At 39.4% G+C, this 14,882-nt stretch overlaps 3 protein-coding genes across 5 annotated transcripts in view; 2 read left to right on the top strand and 1 right to left on the bottom strand.

Annotated features, from left to right (window-relative positions):
• Window positions 1-1,762, bottom strand: part of RB195_008594 (uncharacterized protein) — a gene marked incomplete at both ends in the record, with an annotated part of 41,154 nt that extends 39,392 nt beyond the window's left edge. For 2 of the 3 annotated variants that reach the window (XM_064195163.1, XM_064195165.1), the window contains 2 exons: window positions 707-815; window positions 894-946. In XM_064195163.1, the coding sequence (XP_064046309.1) occupies window positions 707-815; window positions 894-946 (162 nt within the window). Of the gene's footprint in view, window positions 1-706; window positions 816-893; window positions 947-1,739 lie in introns of those variants that run through there. The other variant, XM_064195164.1, reaches the window with a different exon arrangement.
• Window positions 1,763-5,940: 4,178 nt separating this feature from the next.
• Window positions 5,941-6,613, top strand: RB195_008593 (uncharacterized protein; the record flags this gene model as incomplete). Its single annotated transcript, XM_064195162.1, has 3 exons — window positions 5,941-6,104; window positions 6,253-6,303; window positions 6,493-6,613. 3 exons carry the CDS (start codon window positions 5,941-5,943, stop codon window positions 6,611-6,613), a joined length of 336 nt encoding a protein of 111 aa, XP_064046307.1.
• A 4,245-nt stretch (window positions 6,614-10,858) lies between these two features.
• RB195_008592 (uncharacterized protein) lies at window positions 10,859-13,603 on the top strand (the record flags this gene model as incomplete). The annotated part of the gene is made up of 10 exons (XM_013439588.2): window positions 10,859-10,959; window positions 11,419-11,492; window positions 11,756-11,826; window positions 11,955-12,092; window positions 12,148-12,222; window positions 12,281-12,396; window positions 12,486-12,621; window positions 13,067-13,178; window positions 13,347-13,492; window positions 13,565-13,603. 10 exons carry the CDS (start codon window positions 10,859-10,861, stop codon window positions 13,601-13,603), a joined length of 1,008 nt encoding a protein of 335 aa, XP_013295042.2.
• Between the last annotated feature and the right edge of the window lie 1,279 nt (window positions 13,604-14,882).

Raw genomic sequence — 14,882 nt, 5'->3', positions numbered from 1 at the left:
GCTGCCTTTGGAAAATACGAGCGCAATTGATGAATATCGCAGGAAGGAAGAAGAGCAGATGGATCGCAACAACTAAAAATAGCAAGTTTCCAGCCGCCCATAGGTACCGTAGTGAAGGACAATGGGACAGAAGGTTGCGAGTAGAGCGATACTTCTGCAGCTCCATTCTCGATTATCAAGACTAGGGTAAAAACGACATGAAACATAGTCAGTTCCATAAGCGGCTGCACTCGAAGCGGCGAGGCGGAGATGGCGGTCGGAATCGACGTGGGACCATGGCGAACTGCTGCAATGAATGGTGCTAGTAAGGGTCCTCCCGCGATCCTATCCTATCGGCTACGATCCGCCGCGCCGCTTCGAGCGCAGCCGCCTACGCAATTGCACCATGCTTCATGTCGTTTTGACCCTACTATAACCGTCTCTGCTGTTACCTCGCTTATTAAAACGATTCTCGTCCGCGTGCGCTATCAGGAGCAAGCGTTTGGAAAACGCACCGACTTGTAGGTAAACCTTCACACGATTTTAAACGATAAACCAGAAGTTTCCAAATGGACCGCAGTTCGCTCAGCGCTGCCTCAGAAATCCCTCATCACAGCGCTCGAAAAGAAGCGGCGGGACTGTGAAAACTCTCCGATGAACGAAATACACAAACAAAAACAAAACCCGAATGTTTTCGGCGAAGCAAGCATCGTATTCTAAACCTAACCTTTTTAAAAACGTAACAATGAATCATCAAAGGTATCCCTAGCAGAACCGGAGCAAGAATCTGACATGTCGTCCACAAATATTCTCTTCGACCTAGTAAAAATTGCTTCCTGAAAAGAAACATTAATAAAGGGACGAGAACGTACTGAAGAGTTTCAGTCATCTAGCAGTGCAAACAGCTTTCGTACCGTAGGAGTAGTACGAACTGATACCAAGAACGGAGAAAGGAGGATATGATCATCTAAACAGGAGTGGTCTGAGTGAAAGCGATGAGAAGAGTGAGTCAACCACACCTCATTCTACTACCTCATTTAGGGAAAAACATGCTTTTGTAAACATCCTGAAATCTTCAAAACAACCATTTGATATGACAAGTTTGCACAGGTAGAGGTTGTGGTTCAAATCTCCGTCGTTCAGTAACGTTACGGGACCTAATCAACACCGCAAAAGTCTTATACAAGCCATGAACAACGTAACTTTGGTCCAAACTGAGTAGGATTGCTAGGAATGCAAGGTAGGATTTGTTAATGTCCATGGGGATTCCTCCTGCTCTTGAAACTTCAACGGTTCAACTTCTTCGAGTTCTAGAAATTTCCGGGGAAATCCAGTTGGGAGAGGGACGGAAGAGGGTTAGCACTCAACCGAGTTGTTATTTCTGGGCACTGTATGTTAATTATTCTCTTAGTAAGTTTAGCTTACATGTCAGAGATCCTCCATGAGTAATGCTAAGGTCTTGGGGCGTCGACTTTAGTTATTTATAGTAGGGTCAAAACGACATGAAGCATGGTGCAATTGCGTAAGAGGCTTCTCTGGAGGCGGTGCGGTGGAGCGTAGCGGCTAGGAGCGTACTGGAACCGTCACTGGCACCTCTTGCGATGGTCCCACCTCGGTTCCTACTGCTCCCTCCACCGCGCCGTTTCGAGCATGTACGAAACCTACCACTCCCCCCTCTCCCCACCTACACTTGACCCGGAATTTCTATCAAAGGCGCGGGGAAGTTAAGACAATACATATTAGATTGCAGCATGACTTACCTTGACTTAATCAGGTACTCCATCGGCGCAAAGGCTTTTAGAAGACGGTACTCGAGAGTTGAAGGCGGCTTCGAAGTCCAAAAAAGCTACAGTCGGATCAAAACGACCTAACCCACCGTGCTCCATCATCATCGTTCATTATGCTTCGTTTTCTCTCTACTATAATTACGTTGACTTTGAATACCTATGGCTGTATAAAATAGGAAATTATAAAGTATGAGCAAAATCTCTCAGAAAAACAACAGTGAGAAAAATGGAAAGAATTAAACTCAAATATATACGTAAATTAATTCAAACGCATAGAAATTTAGGCTCACGGATGTCTTTGATCAATGGGCGGTCAAAAAAAAAATTGACCCATGATCATTTGATTAGCAGAAACTGTACTGGTTGTTAAAAAGAGCCTCAGACTGGTAATAGTGTAGCATAGCTAATCTGTTAACTTCCTAGTACTTTTGTCACCTTTGATCACTTAAATAACTCTCATTTCCAGAAAAAAAAAACCCCTGAAAACACTTTGATAACTCCAAAAAAAAACAGTTCCAAAACGAATTTGCAGCACCGGTCATTCACTGTTCAAATCTCACTTGTTGTCCAATTCCATTACAGTATGATTTAGAAGAAATTCTGCATAGGTCCTGTGCAGATCTGTTTGACCACGGCGCAAAGCGTTGATCATCGTTCAATGAGTTGCAACGGATCGATCTAAAACATGGAATTCTTCTTCACAATAGTATAATGACACTAATATGATTCGTGCCAAGTATTTTGTACTTTTTAATTGCTTACTGTCTGCCGTACACTTTATGTGTAGCAAAACTTCTTCGGAAATCGTCACCTGTCGTTGCGACCGTTGCCGTTTTATCTCCGAACCATCTCGTGGTTTTTTTTCACTTTCTCTAACAAGTTCTTCTTCTTCTTTTTCTTTAAACTGCTTAATCATCATTACCATTCGTCTGCTATTTCAACACCAAGTGGCCTATCCATCTACCAAGCTGCTCGTCAGTCATTGTTATTTGTTAGTGAGTGTGTTTATCATCGATCTCAACCGCTCCCTCGTTGTCTCTTGAGAGAGAGGCGAGGTCCCTTTGTACGTTAATCGGATCGACGACGACGATCTCTTCACATCTATGCCGACAATATTTGCATATCCCTATCCTCACTATACTAATACCATATGCTAATCGCATCTCAGTCCGCCTGTCGCCACTAGAGCACGTTTCCCCCGAATTCTGATTCATTATGCAGATCGCTCTTCGCCTAGTCTTTATTTTCATCTCTCTTGAGAAAAAAATGCTGGTTGTCTTTGGGAATAATCCATTTTCTAGCTAGAAGACGTCTCCAGAATCCGGATAAAATGTCGTTAGAGGGGGGCACCCAGTGGCGCCCTTATCTCTCGAAGTAAATAATCAAATCAGTCGGGGCCCTAAGGCCTAAGCATTAGTCTTAGAGGATCTATGACATGTAAACTTAAGTCACTAAAAGAAAAACTAAGTTAGAGCTTCAGAATCTTAAGCGCCTAATAATACCTTCACTGATCGCAACTTACTGACACAATTATCGCCTTAAGAGAGCGTTCACGGAAGTGAGGGGGGTTCGGATATTCTTTATGGATTCTAATAGTTTGAGATACACCGAAGCATGTTCCAGATGCAAATCCGTCAGAAAAAAAAATTATAACTTCAGAAAATTGCTGTCAAAGTGCGATTGAGTGCATCAAGTTTGGATCCCTGGACGAGTTCGCAGTTTCACTTTCCTTCATTTGCCCGTGTGTACATGTATGTGCACGAGAATATCATGTGAACTTGTGAACTCGTCCATTTAAGTTAATTTGACATGTATTTTAAGTTCAAGTGGATTTTGATCGATAGTAACCTATGGTAGGTTCGCCTTAACTCCACCCGCATCCAAGTAACTTTCCCTACCATTTCCAAGTCCTCTGATCCATTAGTTCATCCAAACCCGTAATAAATAACGTAATGGTATTGTTGTGAATGTTAAAGGCATCACCCCACGAATCTGGGTTGGTGCGGTTTTTAGGTGAGTTATGCCTATACGGAGTCGTAGATTATGGAGAGGAGGGTGATTCCGTCCATTTCTTCCTAATTGTCGTGAAAACGGCCCGGAAAATACGACTTCGAGCGTTCCGGCGCGCTACTATCTACAACGAGTTCGATTGGAGCGCGCCAGTCTTGTGCATGCGCCGAATCTTCCGGGCCGTTTTTACGGCAATTAGGAAGAAATGGACGGAATCACCCTCCTCTCCATATATTTAGAACCCCGTATAGGAACTCTCCACCTGAAATCCGCACCACCTCAGATTCGTGGGGTGGTGCCTTTAAACTCATAAAAAGAATCAATAAATATCAGCTCAAATCGTAGAGGATACTGTAGATGAGAAAAGCATCCTCAGATATCTTTAGGTAGGTGCGTCCTAAAATCTACCGTATACTGGATCCGCTCAGGAATTCCGAGGAAAGGAAGAGCCTGTGCATGTAACTTTTAGTTGTTAGAAAAAACTATTACCGTAAAGAAAGTCTTCTAAAGTATAGTAAAAGAAGAACCAATGACAGAGGAAGTGTTAAATTTACCGTAAAATCCGACATGTCACATTAACTTCCTACAGCATTTTGTCGTAATTCAATAATATTGTGCTTTTCCTGAACAGATGTCAAGCGAAGCGACTAGTGTCAGTTGTCAATCACTAGGCCAATTGCGAATTCATAGACGTTCCACGGATAGCCGGGAGAACCTTTAACCTTCGCAGCAACAACGTCACCGTATTATCCTGGATTTGAAGGCTTGAATTCATGAAATACGGATCACGTAGACCACAACGGTTATATTTGTGGAACCCTCGAACCCATTATTCAATTTTAAGAGACGTAGAATGCTAAAAATTACTGTCCCGGGTCTTCAGTGAAAGAAAGCATTTTTCGTTAATAGAGCTAGCTCGGACTATATTCAATTATGTGCAAAAAAAAAAAACAAGTATCTGCTCCCAATAAAGTTCCAGTATTTAATATTTCCAGTATTTAATATAAGTATTATATAGTGTACAGTATATTTAGTATAAGTACCAGTAGAATTAGAGTATCAGTACTTAAGGAAGCTGTTTACCGATTCCTTAAACAAACAACTAATTAATTAGAGGTTTCTAACTGGTTTATAATGGTTTTGTTTTCAGTAACGTATGTATGTACTCTTTACTACTCTTTTTATGATGTTCATTTGTGTTATTTGTTGCTTCCATAGTCCGTTCATACATGTATATGGATAACTATGTGAAGAATAAATAAATAAATAAGTAAATTGGTCTCCAGCGGGTCGGCTACGGTAGTTAATTATAGGATTCATTGATGCGATTACGACGGGAACCAAATGTGAAACTTCTCTGAACCGATGTCAATTCGAAATCCTCGAACCTACACAACCCTCGACTTTTCCCGCTAAATTTTAGCGCCGAACGAAATTCGGCTATGTGAGGCCATCTGCTTCGTCTGTGCACTCCAACCACATCGTGCACCCGTGCATCCAACCTGTCACTGCAGAAAGATTGATGATCGGCGTAGATACGCGAACGTGCGACACTCACAAATACATGTGCATCAGCTCGATTGCTCTCTATCTATCGGCGAACCATCGTCCTAAGACCCACCTCTTGAATTGAATCGGGAGCACCGAACAGCAGCACAACATCGCAACAAACTATATTCACCATATGACGTATGCTTAGGTTGACTCGCTCGCTCGTATATTCTCACACTCGTCTCGACGATGAGTTATTTGTGTCAGTCGAGCGAGCGCACACGCGTCGCACGTCAATCGCGTCGCGGTCGGCCGCTAATCGATGACCTTAGCGGAGCGCGAGCGCAGATGTGACGGCAATCCGCCATTATCCGCGCGACCTATAACCGCAATTCGCGCTCTGATTTACCACGACCGCTATCGATCCGGTTATTGATCGATTCGGAACTCTCCATCGGTTCACCTTAGCAAGATTCAATTACCATTTTGTTGTTGTTGTTGTTGTTGCTGTTTCTCGTCGAAAGATGTCCAGCTAGATCATAGTGATATCATCTGTTTCATTGGGAAATACCTCCTGAACTCGTTGTTGTTCTCGACGAAAAAATTCACGTCGACGAGGTTCACATGAACGCGTATACCTCCCGTCCCGATTTAACGACACCGATAAGTTCTCATGACGACCGATTTGTTCGCTTTTAATGCCCATTACGAGTACTTCCGACTTTCCTTATCGTCCGCTCTAATTCATCGAATGCGATACGCTGTCAGACTGTCACATCACAATTGTCAAACTGCTTCCCCATTGATTGATTCGAAAGCTTGTTCAACGTTTGATCTGTGATCAACGTATTGGTTCGCTGTGATAGATTTGTTTTTTCTTCGATTAGATACTATTTTTCTTCCTATTTCCTCCGATTTGAATCTAAGATTTAGGATTTTAGGATTAAAAGTATAGATTTAAGCTCGAAAGACAAGCATTGTTCAGAATATTAGTTTTGCTCGTGTCGATTCACCAGAAGTTAAAGAAGACTATCAGGTTTTTCGTCATCTCATAGCAGTACTTTTTTGTTCTTCCTTTTTCCAATCTTCAGGACTCCCTTTTTGCAAAATCTTTGCATTCTGAAAAACTGAATGCAGGTCCATCGTTCCATTAGTTAGGCATAAACTGAGAAAAAAAGATAAGAAACTTATGACATTATCGGAAGAAATGTGTAAAATCGTTTAGGTATCTCTCAACACTACTTATGGTACCAACTCTTTCACACTTATCATTACTGGATATGGGTAACGAAGTTTTCGAAAAAGAACATGGTCCAATGTTCTACAGGAAAGAAAAAGACCCTTAAACTTTGAGAATTTTCGATAATTACAAGAAAAGAAACATTGTATCATTTGATTTTTTTTTTGAAGGAATGAACTTTCTTTTCATTCTCAGATTCCCAACTCTCCTACATAAATTCATTTTATGACTTGACATGCAAAATATTTCGTTCACCAGTCAATATCTATAATAGCTGTCCAGCGCTATTATCTCGGCAATTATTTGAAGGTCCTCATCTTTAATTGTGTATGTCCTGTTCTTCGTGTCGTTTATGTTTTTGCCTACTTCATTCCTAACTTCTTGTTCTTATAATTGTTTTGCCTTTTTGGTTTTTATACGATTCAACATGATTTTTACTTCATATCCGTGTTGGGAGTTTTAAGTTTTAGGAGAAACTGTGAAGGGCACAAAGATATGTTTTCTTGAAGCGTACACAATCATTGTGTTGAGCGGGCAAGCAAATATTTAACAGCATTTTATCAGACTTAAGGTTATTCCTTGCAATCAAGCTGAAATATTATGCGATTCTTAGGTTCCGCATATTTTCATAGTTCTTTTATAGGTTTTAATTTTGATAGATTTATTTCCGCGGCTGCTACGGACGCACAGAGGTTTATCTACGCACATTTCATGCTTTTCCAATTCGCGAACTATGCACTCTATTGTTTTTCATCTTCATTTTCCGCGTGTTCATATCATATTTTGCTTTCGTCCCGCTACAGTAAAGGAGTGTGATGATGTTGATTTTCTGAAAAACCTCCACGATCAGGTTCTGCTTTGCGCGCATTGGAAGTCGAGGTTTCCCCCAACTACAGACTCAGTTCGTTCTTTGACGACGAAAAAAGTGGTCGGCCTTATCGGCGTCAAAATCTTAACCGGATTCAGCTGCGCTCGGCGAGGTTTTATGAGTTCTGCTCTAAAAGAAAGCACTGAACATCACGATTTCGACGCTATTTATCCGCTCAACACTCATCGTAGCATTTTTCCACGCTTTTCACATGCAAACGATGTCGTAAAATTCAATGTGCATTCAATGAGGGAACTAATTCATTTTGACGCGTTAATGCGGTTAACCTTACTCTTTTACATTGTTTATTACGTCTTTTGATCTTTGTTGAAAGGTAGTAAAGAGAAATGCGTAACAATTTTGCTATTTGTTATTCATTATTTAATCCGTACTTCAAAAATCCGACAAAAACTACGATTGCAAGATTTTTCCGAGTTGTTCTGCTTACACTACCCAACCTTTAATAACCACGTTTTGGTTTTAAGGCTGTATGTTATATATAAGCGAAGAGTGTCTTTTGGTCTTTTTAATAGTAACAGCATATTTCATCTAAATGTGACTAAAGAGTTAAGTTTATATATAAAAGTTAAACGTAATGTATAAAACGAATTCCAGTAACAATTTAACGATAGTTAAATAAGGCAAATTTCTCGGGCAAGGTATGGTATCCACTCCTTAAACGTAGGATAAGGAATCTTACTTCATACACGAAGGTCCTTGAAATTTCATGGACAACACTCCTTTTCATTGAAATATAAATTTAAATCTATCCTCCAGATGAAACATAACCTCTTTTAAGTCTTGCATTTTTAAATTCACTTTTCTGAACTTCACAAAACTTACTTTCTTTCGTTTTCCAAACATCATGGAACAGGTTTCTCAGGAATACAGCTTAAATTGATTTTTTCTAGTTATCTTTTAATTGTCATTTTCTTATTTTTGAGGAGGTTTACTCGAAATATTGCGAGCGAGGTACCTGCTGTTTGTTCACTTTTTCCGTGACATCATGGTAAGGATCTTTACGTTTCCCCTGACAATTCGAAGAGATGATGAGGAAAAACGTTCTCCGTTACTCTTACTCTGTCCTCTGTTCTCTCTACTTCGATGATACCTTTCCGCTAACTGGTCAGTTTTTGCTGCACGTGTCAGAACATTTACAACCTCCATTTACAACCTCCATTTTGCAATTCTCTGTATCACGCTCATTCCAGCAGTGTTTTAGTCTAACAATAGTTAATTAACGAAAAAAAGTATAAACTTGAGCGTATGTGTTTTATTGGCGAGATATGCATATCGTAAGGTATAAGATAGTAGCTAAAAAAAAATCCTCAGGAGCAGAGCTGGCATTGACTTTTTTAAAGTTAGCTTTTAATTGTCATCTCCACATTTTTGAGGTTTACTCGAAATATTGTGAACGATTTACTCGCTGCTTGTTGACCGCTCCCGTGACATCATGAAAAAGATCTTCACGTTTCCGCTTACAATTCGAAAATATGAGGGTTCTTCGTAACTCTAACTTTGTCCACCGTTCTCTCTACTTCGGTGATACCTTCCCGCTATCTGGTCACTCTTTGCTGCGAGTGCCAGAACATTTCGAACATCTTCGTTTTATAATTCTCTGGGTTGGTCTTGCGATCGTTAATTAACGAAAAATTAAGTGTCAATGTGTGTCATTTTATTTGCGACTCATGCATCTCGTAAGGTATAGCAGCTAAAAAAATTTGATCTTTTGTTTCTCAGCAAGTTAATTTTTCTAGCAGTATTTAACCGGTAACTCTGCATTATTCCTCAAGTATTATGTCCGAAAAATAGAAAAAGGAAAAAAAAAACGCATTTCTTGAGTTCATTGTCGTTTATTGGCATCCGAATAAATAAATAAGGGGCGGGTGTGGTGCAGTCGGTTAGAGGTCCGTTGTAGCCACACGGTCGAGGGTTCGAAACCGCCCTAGTGCAAACCAAGCCTTTCATCCCTCCGGGGTCGATAAATTGGTACCAGACTTGTCTGGGAGGATAAAAACACTGGCTTGATCATCGGCTGGCCCCCGCAAGTCATTGTTTAGGCCAACACGCGTTCCAAAATCTCAACTATTACGATTCTCAGTAAAACGCGTTGGCGCATCCTGAGTGGATTGATACGCCAGTGACTTTATCCTTTATTGTCGTTTAAAGTATATGTTTCTCCGCCTCTCTGTTGGTCTTAAATTAAGAATTTTCGCTGGAAATATGAGTCATTATAGCGGCTTCATCTCTTCAAGTAGCGTTTATATCAAGGAGTTCGATGGACATTTCAAGATACAAAATTTGTTATTGTTTTTGCTTGCATGAATAATAGAACCTGGTTCATTAGTAATAAACGTGTTTTCTCCGCAAAAGTTTCTCTATTTTCCCCTTTACATCAGTAGCACTTATCTTTATTGTTTAAATAAATGTTTTGGATACTCGATACAAAAATTGTTCATCATTCTTCTAGTGGTCGTAATTTCTTTGATGTTATGTGATAGTTATTCTCTGAACATCAGCTTAATGTGGAAACAAAGTGGACAAATTTTCTTACAAATCACTGAAAAAAGAGAACCACCGTTCAAAGAAGTTAAAAGGACAGAATATATTTGAATTTTCGAAGTGCTGCTGTTCTCAAACAGTTGGCGCGTCTCCCGGGAAAAGTTGCCAGTCTTGTTTAAGATTTTTGAAGAGATGCCTGGGCTGTTTTGACATTCCGTCCTTCCATTGCTATCAACTAGGGAAAATAACTAGAAACTGGTGAGCTTACCTAGACCCATTCGGGCATTGTTTTGAATTGAAAAATTTTGTCTCCTATAATTCACGGAACATTTATTATGTTCTTTCTCATAATGCTAGGGTATACACCTTTATTCATGTTATATGTCTCTGTAGGAGATTTCAAGGCTTACGCATAATCGTGCAAGCTTAGCGAATGATTTTTTTTATGGTCCTGTTATATTTGCGGTTAATTTTATGCTTTGTTGTTTCGTCCAGGTACTCGGTCCTTCAAAACAACGTTCCGGAAAAAGAATGGAAGATGCGTGAGCTTCACTTCTTTTGCCACTTTTCCTACCAAGCAATTTTCAATGAATAATAAACTAATTTCTACGTTTTGACGTGAAAGGAAGGTTATGGACGTATGTCTGTTTGATGGATGACGCAAGTTTTCCACCGAACGTAATTCAGTGGACTTTTTTCCTGGGCACACATATCTGTTATGCACCTGTTTTATTCTGTTCCAGATGCCCCACTTGCTTTAGTCTTTGCCTCAACGAAATAATTACAAAACATTTGTCTTGTTTCTGCCGTATGAAATAGTGATCGGTTATCTATCGGGAGTAGGTTCATTGTTCGTCATTTTTGCTGAAATTCTATTTTTTTTTCTCTGGATATTGCTCTCCTTCATCAACCGTGCTCTTCATATATTATGCAGACAAACAACAGTCAATTTCTTGAAGGTTGATGCCACGTTTTGTAGGTATGGTGGGTACGATGGACCCAAGCCCAAGTTCGTTGAATGATTTGCTCCAAGAACTTATGAAAATTTCCGAGCAAACACTTGAGGACAACGACAATGTGAAGTGAGTGATTATTCTATGTCCTTACGTTGTATGAAAACTGTTCGTGGACTAGGTAACCTTGTTTCTAACTTGTAGTTCCTCTGGAAGGTCAAAAATTTGTCTAAAGTCAAAGCGTTAGTTTGAAATCTTCAGAAAACAGCTTGTTTTCCCTGATAATTAGGATAAGAATTGAATTATTAGCGAGTGTATCTGTTTTTTAACGATGTATTTTAAAAAATTATGCATGACTTCACTGTAGATCTTGCTCATCCTTGGCCCTGTAGTCAATCTCCGAATCCCATCTGGATATTGTTAAACTCGAAGAGAGTGTGATTCGTAATTCTGTTTTTAGAACTCTCGTCAAAACGCACGTTATTTAAAGCTTTACTACAAAAACATTTTCTGATACTATTGTACTATGCAGAACCAGAACATTTGTCTAAACACTGAGAAACCTAATTTAACAGAATTCTATTTCAGAAAGCACGCTCTGCAATGTCATCCAATGCGACAAGCACTCTTCGACGTTCTGTGCGAAGTGAAAGAAAAAACAGGTATTTTCTTCTGCAAATGTTGCACTTTCGGTGCTTTTCCTTTATGACACAACTTATCTACCAATTTCTGATTTAATGTGCCGCAGTACAAAAGCTTAACGCGTTCTATTAATCTTTTCCGTTTCCCTGAGGATAGTATTTATGTAGCTCTCAGCGCCAAAATACCACGTCCCTTTCGCGGCTTTTTTTTTCCTGGAAATCGCTGTATATCTTCGTGTCCTCTAAACAGAGAGAATTTCTGGAACGTTAGAATTTACTTCTAGCTCTCCAAATTCGTGCTGGCACTGATGACCAACCAGAAGATCCACAGCTTATGCGATTAGATAATATGCTGGTGAGTTTCCTTTAATGTTCTTTCCTTCAAAGCTTCGTACTCCTACATATAGTTATAATATTAGTACGCATTCCATTGTATGTCACCACGTATATGGCAATAAATTTGAATTTCTTCATTCACTTTAGGTGGCAGAAGGTGTTGCTGGTCCCGACAAAGGAGCACCGCTGTCGGGTGACGCTTCCGGTGGCGATCAAGCGGATTATCGCCAAAAACTTGGCCAGATTAGACTTGTTTATAACCAAGAGCTCCAAAAATACGAGGAGGTAAGCGCTGACAACTTAGTCTCAATAATCTGTGTTTAAAGCTGAAATATTGCAGGCTTGCTCAGAATTTACACAACACGTGATGTCCCTGCTAAAGGATCAGTCACGAGTTCGACCCATCAGTCAGAAGGTGAAGTTCTTATTATTGAGACTGATTGGTTTGAAAATTCAAAAATGCTTTGTTTTAGGAAATTGAAAGGATGGTCTCGATTATTCAAAAGAAGTTCAGTGGTATTCAAGTGCAACTCAAACAATCTACGTGCGAGGCTGTTATGATCCTTAGGAGTCGTTTCCTTGATGCTCGGTAAGAACTTCGTGATGTTCTGCTACTAGTCTGACGAGAATAAATCTGACTAAATTTGATTTTCTGTGTTCCAAACTTTTTTCCTTTAGACGTAAGCGTCGTAATTTTTCGAAACAAGCGACTGAAGTTTTGAATGAGTACTTTTATTCGCATCTGAGCAACCCGTACCCGTCTGAGGAGGCTAAAGAAGAACTTGCACGGCAGTGTAACATTACAGTGTCACAAGTGGGTGATTTTGTGGTTTACATCGTTTTCTTTCTTTATGATTTATTTTCTTTGTTGTAAAGCGTTCAGTTCTTTCTTTTAGTTCAGTGTCAGGCAAAAGTAATCTTTGTTTAAAGAAATTTATTTTTGAGCAAACTCTTCTCATATTTATTAATCTTTAGCATAAAAAGATTAGAATTGTATAATATGTCCTCCTAAAAGTGGTGCTCTTAAATGAAGCTTCCTCTGTCTTTGAAGGTTTTTTCTTCCAGAGAAAATACCTGGACATGTTAGTGATCTTCAAACATAGTATGTAGTCATTCATTACGTTTTGCTCTCAGTTCATATTATGTGAACCATAAAACAATTTCGAAAATGGTCTGTGATGCTCTGATATTGTCAGTTACTGTACAACCGTGAAGAAATCGGAGAATATTTCTCTTACTGTGAAGGCGATGATTTATAGGTATCGAACTGGTTTGGCAATAAACGTATTCGTTACAAGAAGAACATCGCCAAAGCACAGGAGGAAGCAAATATGTACGCAGCAAAAAAAGCTGCTGCACATGGACTTGGAGGTATTATTACTATTATATGTCTATCTTTTCAAACATCCTCGCTTATGGAATTTCATGAGTGATAGGGATTGACTTCCTGAAAAAATCTTACTCCATGCTTAAAACTGTACTATCTTTAGTAAGAATAACTATCACTTGTCACACAGTTATTTTAATTTCTTTTTACAGTTCCTGGACTTCCAGCGGCGAACTACGGTATGCTAGCGGGTTCATCATCAATGCTTAATCCTTACCAAGGAATGCTACCTGGTCAAGATCTTAGCCACATGGGAATGCCACCAGGATTCGACCTATCCGCTTATAATCCCCAACTGGTAAGTGTCGTTTTATCAAAGACTTAAAACATTCGGGTTTTTTTTCGTAAATTCATCACTTATTTATTTCAGATGGCCCAATACCAAGCAAATTTAGACAGTGACAAGTAAGAGCGATTCAATCGATTATAGACTTGTTTGCCTATGTTTGACCTTTTTATGAATCTCTTGCCAAGCTTTTCAAATACCATTTTACTACGCAAATTGGCGTGGTTAGGTAGGCTTGCCGTTATATAACTTATGTCAAGTTTCTTCATTGTCTTTTGTATCGTGATCTCTAAATTTCCATTTTATCTTTGTGACAAAAGTCTTGACCACAATGTTAACCGGTTCTTATAGGGTTGATTACTACACTGAGTGGCGGTAAAGTTATCAAATAGTTTAAAACAAATCAAAATCAATCAATTAACGTAGTACCTTGTTGAGTCAGCGTAGTACTCAGCGTAGTAATCCTTCTCTATGTGTATATAGTCAACTAAGTTTCGATTCACGATCTTACATTAAACAGGATCTTATTCGGTGCAGGTCCTGCGCGGAGGAAGTACCAGTTTCTGGTTATGAATATTTTGCACTAAAAGTGCGTTGAGTAACATGTCTTAGCAATATTTGCATCACTATGACTTACTGTTTCACTCACTATTACATTTCCTAGTAGGTTTGTTTGAAAAAAAAGCATTGTTTTCATAGAGTGAAGATAGCGCAGAAAGCTCGATCGTCATTTCAATGTTGATTGTACGCTTGTTAATTTTTGATTGATAAAGATGTTGAGTAGTCTATCTTAGCTCGAAACAGATCAGTCACCTTGAGAGACTGACGCTGAAGGTTCGAATGCATTGTGATCGATCGAACACTCCCCGTGGCATGATGATTGCGTACGTTATTAAGAGATTTGATCTACTTCAGATGTCATTACAAGATAATACGATGAGAATTTTTGCAAAAAAAAAGTCTTTGCTTCCTCTTCTAAAAACGACTGCGAAGTGGCGCTGATGATAGTATCTAAAGTACGCCGAGTCTGCTGCTTTTCTAATGAACTTTGGACTTGTGAGCAAATTTATTCTTTTTTTGAAAGCTTCAAACCGTAATTTAATGGGTATTTTAATGCTATAAAGCCTTAGTATGTACGTTAACCGAACCATGTTCATGCTGCATTCTTCTAAAGTTCTCGAGAAAAAAGGAACTGCTCCTTCATATCTTCTATTTACGAACAATTCATATGTACGTCAAAGCAAAGACAAATTATCTTTCAAATTCAGCTACGTAAAGGTAAGTACTTAACAGCATGTTAATGGTTACCTCACTTTTTTCACTATGCAACTTTTTTGACCTCTGACTGTCCTTCTGCTAGGTTCTGAACAACTTTTTGAGTATGTATCTAAGTTGTGAACGC

Source organism: Necator americanus, chromosome III (assembly GCF_031761385.1).
Source record: "Necator americanus strain Aroian chromosome III, whole genome shotgun sequence".
Lineage (NCBI taxonomy): Eukaryota > Metazoa > Nematoda > Chromadorea > Rhabditida > Ancylostomatidae > Necator > Necator americanus.
The sequence above is the reverse complement of the archived record's forward strand: the minus strand, read 5'-3'. Positions and strand labels throughout refer to the sequence as shown.